Source organism: Zingiber officinale, chromosome 9B (assembly GCF_018446385.1).
Source record: "Zingiber officinale cultivar Zhangliang chromosome 9B, Zo_v1.1, whole genome shotgun sequence".
Taxonomy (NCBI): Eukaryota; Viridiplantae; Streptophyta; class Magnoliopsida; order Zingiberales; family Zingiberaceae; genus Zingiber; species Zingiber officinale.
Window position 1 is genome coordinate 119,821,535 of NC_056003.1, and position 10,128 is coordinate 119,831,662.

Sequence of the window (10,128 nt, forward strand, 5' to 3'; positions counted from 1 at the left end):
CATTCATAATAGAGTCTCATTTTTTTTTTCATCTCTTTTCCAATTACGTTTTCAACAATCTTGATCAGTAAGAAGAATACACGTGTCGAGACTGCGTTTGATAGGGGTAATCTACCTTATAATATAATCCAGATTATATTACAAGGCTGATTAATTTGTTTGATTTCATTTTTAAAAAAATGATTAATCTGGATTACAAAATGTAATGAAGTTTTGTAATCTGGATTACAAAACAAACACATTGTAATCCGATTACATTACAAGGTCATCGTTTAACAAAAATTTAAATATCAAATATACCCCTAATTTGTCGCCGCCCATCGTCGCCCTCCGTCGCCCGTCGGTGACCGACGACGGCGGCGGTCGGCGGTTGGCCGGCGGCCGGCGGCGGCGGCGGCCGACGACGGCGACGACCGCAAACTCCGACAAAGATGTAGCGCCCACTGGTAGAAGTCGTAGGATATTTTTGTCATTTTATAATAATATGAATTACATTCCTTATAAAGAATAATTGACACCAAACAAAAAAATATAATCACCCTTGTAATCAAATATTACATACATTACATTACCAAATATAGTAATGTAATCAAGATTACATTACATTATAAATTTGATTACAAGCTCAATTACATTACACTCAATTAAACGTAGTCTTAGGATTTAAGTTTAGAGTTGAAGATCTTCGTAGAAAATAAATTAATTTTAATATCCAATAATAAATTAGAGGACAAGTGAAGGATATCACTGAACCCTAATAACCGGCCAAACACCCGACGTCAAGAATCTCTAGTCTCTTTTAAGAAACGATCCGATCATGCCCGAGAAGGCCGACGACGACGAAGATGCGAGGAATAACGACGGCGCCGGCGGAGACTCGAAGCCGAAGAATTCGGCTGGAGTCATAAAGATCCCTTCTTATCAAGAGGTCTTCGGCACAGCGGGTTCCTCTACCCCTCCACCCCACAATCCTTACCCTTCCTTCTCGCAAGCCTTCTCCTTCATTAAATCCTCCGAGTTCTATACGCCGCCTCCTGCTCCTCCTCCTCCATCTTCCGAAACTACCCCGCCGTCGGTGCCGCCTTCCACGGTTTCCTCGGTGAGTGGGTCGGGTCAGAATCGGAATTCAATTCTTGTGAGCCAACGCCAGGTGACAGCTTTTGTCTTTATCATTATCATTATTATTATTATCATTTGTTTACATAATTTACTTCATTCTGCTACGCTCTGTTCTTGAGTCCTGAAAATGAGAAATTTTGTTTGCTTGTTGGCTTCCGATACGCAGAAGGGGAACCCATTGCTGAAGCATGTTAGGAATGTAAGATGGATGTTTGCTGACGTTGTTTGCGACTATTTTCTGGGCCAGAGTTCTTGTGCTCTTTATATAAGGTACACGAGGTTTCTTCTATCATTTACAATATTCCTTTTTTTTTATTCTTAATTATGTTTGTTTTTTGGAATGTAGTAGAAAAACTTTTGGAATTTATGGTGGTAATTGTTTAAATATTGTTACTTTTTGTTTCTCTTGTAACTCTTTTCTTTCATCCCCCTTTGTTCCTCTTATCACTGACATCTATAATTTGCAGCTCCGTTATCATCTTCTTCATCCTAGCTAATATTATCATTTACAGTGTTGCTGTTGTTGTTTTTATTTATTTATTATTTTTAATCTTAATTATGTATTTTTTTTGAAATGTACTAGAAAGCTTTTGGAATTGGTAATTGTTTACATATTACTACATTTTGTTTCTCTTGTAACCAGAATCGGCTATTGCTAATTTCTTAATAGTTACTCATTTCTTTTATCCTCCTCTTTTCCTCTTATAACTGGTATCTACAATTTGCAGTCTCCGTTATCATCTTCTTCATCCTGACTACTTATATTATCGAATTAGAGAATTACAAAACAACTATAAGCTGCGAGTTGTCTTGTGCCATGTTGATGTGGTAAACCTGATTGACTTGAATTTCTTATTTTTGAAGTAATTTTTTGAGATATTTATGTTCTAGATCTACTCACCTTATCTCCTTAGGAAGATGTTGTGAAGCCATTGCTGGAAGTTACCAGGACAGCCATGCTTCATGATTGCACTCTTCTTTGTGGATGGAGGTACTACCGATACAGAAATTGAGGAAACATAATGACAGATGTAATTGTGTAAAGTTGGTCTGCTGAAGTTTCTTGCATACTATATTAGGTTCACTTGGTTTTTGTGTATTGTTCTTCATATGAATGCTTCTTAGCAGTGATGTTACTTTCAGTTTTATCAACAGATGATTTTGGGGATTCTTTTAACAAATTTGGTATATTTCTTTATATTGATAAAACCATAAATTCTTTGAAATAGGATATGCAATAGAACAATTTTCTTGGAAAACCATGACATTGTATTATCAAATCCGTCTAGTTCTTTATAGTTAATAAACATTTTTGCTTTGTATGAATAAATATTTCTCTAACATTGCACATAACAACAATTTATTATAATAGGCTTCACTAGGAGCATCCTTTAATAGTGCTACAAGCGCAGCTAAAAAAGGTGGGGTTGCATTGAGCCCTTACTACCAATGTAAAATTATGTCAACAGTCCCATGAACATGGATCTAATATTATCTCGGCAAAATAATCTATGGTGATTGTGTATCTTGAGCAAATTTTGCCTCATCTTATTCTTTCTGTAAGGGACCAAAAAAAATTATTTATTTGCAAATACGATTATTAAATTCTGTGACAATGTTATGCAAAGACAAAATCTAATGTCTGAATGTATTGCCTTTATAGTCCTTAGAAATGAGTGAGGCTTGATCAGCTGTTCGTCTCCATTTTTGCTTCCAGTCTCCAAGTTCTCCTTACATGACAATTTTTTGGAATACCTTAAATGTTTTATCTTTTGTAATCATTTTCTGCATTTTTACCCCATTTTATTTCTTGTTAAATAAACCCATAAAGGTTAGCTTTTCCTAATAAAAAAAATGTTATTTACGAATTCTTTTTCCTTATTACCATCCACCTATTAGTCTAACTGATGCAAACTCGATAGAGGCCTAATCTCACCTTATTTCTTCTCATCCATTTTGTAAAGAATTATCCATGGATTGTGTAAAAGCTTAATACTGTTGTAGAAAATCACCACTTTTGTGGATATTTATTACCTCATGCTTTCTAGTTTTGTTTTTGGGAAACTTGCCTGTGTTTCAGATTGTTTCTAGTTTGCATAAATTGTTAATTAGAATTTTTTTTGGTCTATGCATTTGTTCGTTGTCCTGTTCCATTTGTATGTATAGCTGCTCCTTGAGTAGTAGAGATGCAGCTCAGGTTCTAAACTTTACTGTTTCATTTTAATATTTTTATTCTTTTCTAGCTTTGAAGAATGTGCTCGATACTTGGAGACATTAAAAGTGTATGAGAACAAACCCTCCGACAGCATTCGTGAGCATATGCATACAGACTATCTTTCACGGGTATTCTTCCATCCCAATATCAGGACTGTTGGTCATTGTTCTTCATCTTGGACTTATATAGTCTAGTCCAGTAGTTTGTCCTTGTAAAATTTTTATTTCATTTTGAATTTAATGGAAATGGGCATATGTTAAGTTTTAATATTCCAGACTTGTCATCAACTTTTCTAGGTTATGTTAAGCTAGGGAGGTTATTCTGATTTTCATGCAATGGATTGGAGAATCCGATTAGTTTAATTTCTTAAACTTCAGCAATAACATTAACTTGGTATTTTCTTTCCTATATTTTTCTCTTGATATTAAATGCCAGCTCATTTGTCTTAATCTCACTTTTGCATCTTTCTTTATTTAATCACTATTTTGCAGCTAAATCATGCACTTACTAGCATTAGACATGTGAACAAGACTGATGTAGTAACACTTGGTTCAACTTTTGGGGTGAGTTTGAAATCTTTTTATGCTGTTTTGCTGTTTCTTTCACTTCCTAATCTATTTCTCCAAACTGGTAATGAAGAACTAACTTACATGAAATTTTAGAAAATATTGCTCGATATGCCTACTAGATGTGGTGGCCTGTAGGGCATGTTGGTCAACATTCATTCTTACTTTGTTCTTGTGTACATTGCAGTCTCTATCAGGTATTATGGATGCTTCCATGGAAGATTTAGCTCGCTGCCCTGGCATCGGTGAAAGAAAGGTGGGCTCTCTATGACTATACTTCATATTTACTCTTCCTTCGTTGCTTTTGCACGTCTCATAACCATTAAAAGAGGCTGTTGTAGACTGCACTAGATTATGATAGTAACAGGTTAAGATATTTGAACAACTTCTAAATATTGTTCACCTATGTCTTCTAAGATGATTATAGACAATTTATGAGGTCTCTTGTATGCCATATATCTTTTATGGTCCAGACGCCACTTTCCTTGACACATTAACAACAGTACAAATTAACGACAGTTTAGAATCTGTGACAACTTTAAAGTACTACTTGAAGCCTCCTAAACGTAGCAACATTCCTTTAATGACCATCGACACACTCTGCAGAGCTGAAGTTCTTCAATGCGCCCCTTAATAGCAACCTTCCACTCTCCATGTTTTATCGCCAACACAATAGCTTACATAGTTAGGATTTTAATTATGTTATTTTAAACTTTAAAAAGGTTGTATAGATTTATTTGGCCATTTATTAAACAGTTGATTTTTTTGGATAGTGCAGTCAAATTATTTTTACTGGAAATCAGTCGATTAATATTATGTTTCTCTTGCACTGAGCTAAGCAGTATTTAATGTTGTAACAAACTAACAATTGGTATCACAATGAATTCATAATTTTCAGCGTCTTCTATTTCTCCCTCTACATAAATTTTTGGACTTGACATCACATTGAACGATCTTGTGACATTTTGGCAACCAATTTGGTTCTTGGCCAACATCATTATCACTCTTATGGTTCACTATCCACAACCTTTATTATAAGGTTACCCTTTAACTTTTAATTATTATATTTAACTATTTTAAGTCACAATTAATTGCTTTTAGGCTTGTTTTAAGATTTAATTTACCTTTTTCCTATAGACCTTTGTTTTATATTTTGATTTGACTAATTGCTTTGAAAATCGCTTATTAATTTTTATAATTCATCAAAAGTTAAGTTCCATCATCTTCATTTGCAAATGCTACAAGAGCTCAGTGTATAAATATTCTTTGGGTTGACAATTCATCTGAGGCGAGTCACTCTATGTAGTCTTCAGTGCAATTTCTCTTAAAGTTCTTTTTCTTGTTGCACTTGAAACATATGAGAACTTGTTTGGATCTTTTGCTCTTCTTCATTACCATCTTTACCATATGATAGCTTCATATATCCTTCAATGTGCATGCTTTTAGATCCTTAGAAGTTGTGTAAGCATCCACCGTTGATGTCCATATTGGATTTCTTGAAAATCTATTGAGCGCGTGTCGTAGTAAGTTATGGGTGGTCACTTCCTCTTCAATTGCCTTTTCCTTTTCCTTTTCCTTTATAGGTTCTTCAAATCTAGAAATATCAGATTCCTTCTCTTATTATCAGTCACACCAAGCAAGCTTCTTTCTTTGACCTGAATCCTGTTCTTGATTTGCTACTTTTTGCAAAGTCCCAGAAAGAGAAATTACTATTATCCATTGTTTCTTCATGTCCTTCGAGTGCTTTTTTTTTTTTTCCTAAATCCATTGTATGCACAGTATATGCAGCTTCAGAAAGAAGCCCAGTCAAGATTAAGCCCTGAGATGCTTCGTCATTCTCATTTTACTTCATCCTCTCTCTCTCTTTATCTTTGGCTAATTTGAGGTGGACATCATCAGCTATGTGCTGATCTGAAATCAAAAGGGACTGTTGCCTGTGTGCTCATCAACTATTTCAAGAACCATGCTGCAGAAAATTTTTAAAAATAGATATTGTATGAAAATCAAACAAATGTCAAGTAGTTAATATTGGCAAAATCTTGATTGAGATCCACTACTGGCGATCTGCTTGTTAGAGAAGTTGCCTTTTTCTTCACACAGTGCATATCCCTCATTTGTCTGGGATATTAACATAAACCACTTGGGAAGTTGAATTAACAATTTGATGTTGAGTCCATATTTCAAGACTTGAAAATTCAACAGATAGTAGATGCTGGTTGCATGATTATGCTCTTTAGGTTGGCATTCAATTCTCGTAGTAGAGGTAAAATTGTGAATTGATTGTTGCAGGTGAAGCGTCTCTATGATACTTTTCATGAACCATTCAGGCGAGTTTCTTCACGGCCTGCTAGTGTCATTCCAGAAACTCCTGTCAAGGACAGAAATGCTGAGGAAGCTAGTACCTCTGCGCATGATACCAATGAGCTTGCTGGACAGCTGACGAATCCTTCCGGATCTCAAAAAGAAACTAATCCTCCTAATATTAGATCGGTGCTGAATGCTGCCTTCGCTAAGTATGCTGAAAAGGTACGTAGACAAGACACAAAAGCCACCTCACCTGAACGAGGAAAATCCGGCAATGGCAAGACCAAAAAGGATGGATAAGACTGAGGTTTGTTAATCCATTGAAGTAGAGTAAACATATGCCATGATCAAGAGGAAACCAATCTCTTCACTATGCAGTATAGTATGCCTTTAATCATTCATATGGATAATTTTCTCTGCGATGTAGATGAAGGAAGATGTTCAATGTTTTATCCCCTTGTTCTTTCTGAGTTCTTATCCTTTTTCAAGTGATACTTTGTTTGGTGAAACTATGCCCTATGCCAAAACAAATATTTTTATCAGCTTTTAGTGACATTATTAAACCTATTTTATATGATCCTTCAGTATGCTGGTCTATATATCTATAGAGAGAGACGTGATACGCCGTGCGCTTGAGGGGGCGCGCTGCGTGCACTGAGAGGCACGCAGCGTAACGGTCTCATGTGTGTGTATATATATATATATATATATATATATATATATATATATATATATATATATATATATATATAATTTTAATAGAACAAATGTTTAATATCTGTGACATATTCTAGCAACTTTCTTTAAAAAAATATAATTTTCTGCCATAGCTTTCATCTTTAGTAAGCCTCTTAGTTTCTCTCCTTGGCTCTAGCTCATGCCCTAAATCCTTCTATAGGCGAATGAGCAAACAAGCGAACAAGCCTTTTAAAAAGTGGAACTTGAAAAACGTAAAAATTTATTATTGTTTGCTTTATACGTACTTTAAACTTTTATTTATTAACCAAAAGCTTAAGGAATTTAGGAAATAAATTACATGAATGATGAATCAGGGAAATATGCTACATAAGTCTACAAACAATTTACTAAACAATAAAATTACTTTCTAAAGTTAATTGAAAAATATTCTCTAATTTATTTTCTTTAATTGAAGATGTATATTTTCCTCTTGTTAATACAATTGTGCCCGTTGATAGTTGGGTTCGATTTTAAGTTTTTATATTTGGGTAAAAGATTTAAGTTAGAATCGTATTTATATTTGATAAGCGTAAGAAGTCACGTATGAACTTGGTATACATAGAGACCTCATAATTTAATATAATAACATCACATATCTTTATCATCACATTATCTCGAGGGGATAGAATTAGTATGATTAAAAAAATGATAATCTCAATTAGCTTGACTATCCTTGGGGGTGATTGGCTCGGCCTCACAGAAGTTTTTCACCAATCATCAAGGTAAATCGGGAAACACACGAGACGACCAGTCCAGAAGCCCAGCATTCTTTAATTGCACCCCTCATTTGGAGGAAAAATTCTTACAAATACGTCATAGCTAGGGATCGAATTATAAGTACCTAGGTGACAACCTGAATATCCTACCACGACACCATCGACTGAAGCTCAATGGGCTTGTGGTTTTATAGGAATTAAATAAAATAAAATGAGACACCTAAAGGATATTGGAGGAGCAAACTTGTGTAGATGAATTATAAAGTTAGCAAAGGTGATTGTGCTCGTCTCAATACCTCTGTCAATCTATCTCGATTAACATGAAAGAGATAAATTAGTACCTCATGCATAATCACTAAACCGTCCTGAGATAATATGTAGGTGAATTATGAAGGATGGCATACGTAGTGAACTGAAGGCTTAATGTATTGATGAGGAATGAATAACCTAATGGGAGATAGCCAGGTAGCGAGACGAGCTACCAATAAATTGAGAGATTTATACGTGAGAGAGGTTAGTATCCAACTTAGCCAAAGTCTCTCAACTATTAGGTTGGTTGTAGTTGATGATTTAGTCGACTGAAAGTGTTTTGTAGTTGGTTGAGTCAATTAAGTAGTAATTAACCGGCTAATAAAATAGTTGTGTTTGCTGCTGTAGTATAGATAGTCAGCTTTCAATTGACTTAAGTTAATCAACCAACAAAAAGAATATTTGTATTTGTGATTAAGTAGATTGGACAGGTGATTGATGGCGAGTTTTACTCAACTGATTTAAGGTTAAATCTTCGTGTCAACCTATTTGATTCAATACACTATAAGGCTCCGTTTGGTAGGAATGATAGGATTAGAATTTGGTTGATTAGGATAGGATTGAGAATAGGATTAATAATCATTCCCCATGTCTAGGGATTGTGAATCCCACTCCTAATCAACCCTAATCCTATCTTTAATCAATCCTACCAAACGACATATTAATAACTTTTTAAAAACATAATCTTAATCTTATCATCCCTACCAAACGGAGCCTAAGAGTTCATACAATAGTGTGAAAGGTTAGATAATTAGATTTTAATGCAGAAGCAACAAAGAAAGCCCGGTTGAAAAGAATACCCTTATGTTACTAAGAGCTTCCCGTTATACAGTTTAGATTACACAAATTATTTTCTAACATTAAATTGAAAAAAAAATCAATTAAACTCTAATTAATTAATCTCTGGTAAAAAATTTGACCTCCTTTCAAGAGTATTTATTATGTTAGAAAGTTTGCTTAGAGGATGCCCTTTGTCATTAAGATCCCCATGGTCATACAATATAGAGTTTATCCTCTACAAGGTGTACAATCCTTCATATCCATATACATTCACCACACACACATTTCATCAAACACAAACAAGCCACATCACAATAGAATAAGCCATAAACTGAATTTGTCAAATGCAAATACTATGACTAACAATTTCTTCTCAATAGTGACATAGTTTACTTGTGCATCATCAAGTGTCTTACTTGAATAGTGTATGACATTTAACTTCTTGTATTTCCTTTATCCTAACACTGCCCCCACTGTAAAATCAATAGTATCACACATAATTTTAAAAGGTAGATTCTAATCTGCAACTTGCATATCTGAGATGTCACCAAAACTCTCTTTATTCTATGAAAAATCTAAGAACTTAGCATTGAAAATCATATTAAACCGCTGTGTTAGTGTTGTGCTATTCTTTGTTGTTTCTATTCTTTGTTGTTGCTATTATTGCCACTCTAACTTGCCACACATATTGGTAACGATTGTTGCTTTTGTATCATTTTATCCCAACAAATCCTCCATAACCTTTTTTCCTCTTTTAAATAGAATAGCCTCGTAGTTGCTACCTCAACTCGTTGAAATTCCTTTCGAGCAAATAGGAAGATCATACCTTAGAACGGCCATTGTCGAGGTTACTCTAAGCTTGCTTAAAGTCCATTATGAACTCTCATAGAGAATAATTCGAAGAAAACTACTCTTAAGTGTATCATTCATTTTCTTGATGTCCTTGCATGATTCAACTTGAAGAGCTTGAAGCTCTTCTAAACCTTTCAAAATTCTATCTACCGCAGACGATGATTGTGTTTCCATAGCATCTACATAATTATCTTGTCCCTTATTGAAGCTAAAAGAAAATTAAGGATCTGTCGAGTCAGAGTCATATGTGTGTGAATTTGATGAGATCATTTCATCTATTTTAGGAAAGTTTGTGTCGATCCTCACCTCTTAAATCCCCCTTCGAGGATAATGCTTACCTCAATTTAGCCAATGTGAGAGCTACTCACAAAGGCAAAGACAATGATCACTTGAGTGACAAGTTCTATATCCCTCACTACCATGATCTCTTAGATGTAGAAGTCGCTCATTGAGGCTGCAAAAAATCCAGTAGTCGTAACGTATATGTAAGAAGAAGACAATTCTACTCGCGGCACATCAGAAAGAAGCT

General features: G+C 34.7%; 1 protein-coding gene across 1 annotated transcript; it reads left to right on the forward strand.

Moving 5' to 3' along the window:
• Window positions 1-741: 741 nt before the first annotated feature.
• LOC122024417 (DNA excision repair protein ERCC-1-like) lies at window positions 742-6,753 on the forward strand. The gene is made up of 8 exons (XM_042583041.1): window positions 742-1,150; window positions 1,286-1,389; window positions 1,848-1,947; window positions 2,034-2,110; window positions 3,363-3,462; window positions 3,826-3,897; window positions 4,088-4,156; window positions 6,190-6,753. The coding sequence occupies exons 1-8, from the start codon at window positions 818-820 to the stop codon at window positions 6,502-6,504; spliced, it is 1,170 nt and encodes a 389-aa protein (XP_042438975.1). The 5' UTR covers window positions 742-817; the 3' UTR covers window positions 6,505-6,753.
• The last annotated feature ends 3,375 nt before the right edge of the window (window positions 6,754-10,128 follow it).

Coding starts and splice junctions, on each gene's coding strand:
- LOC122024417 (XM_042583041.1), top strand. CDS start 818: ATGCCCGAGAAGGCCGACGACGACGAAGATGCGAGGAATAACGACGGC. Junction 1,151..1,285: donor TTCTTGTGAGCCAACGCCAG/GTGACAGCTTTT, acceptor TCCGATACGCAG/AAGGGGAACCCATTGCTGAA. Junction 2,111..3,362: donor ACTCTTCTTTGTGGATGGAG/GTACTACCGATA, acceptor ATTCTTTTCTAG/CTTTGAAGAATGTGCTCGAT.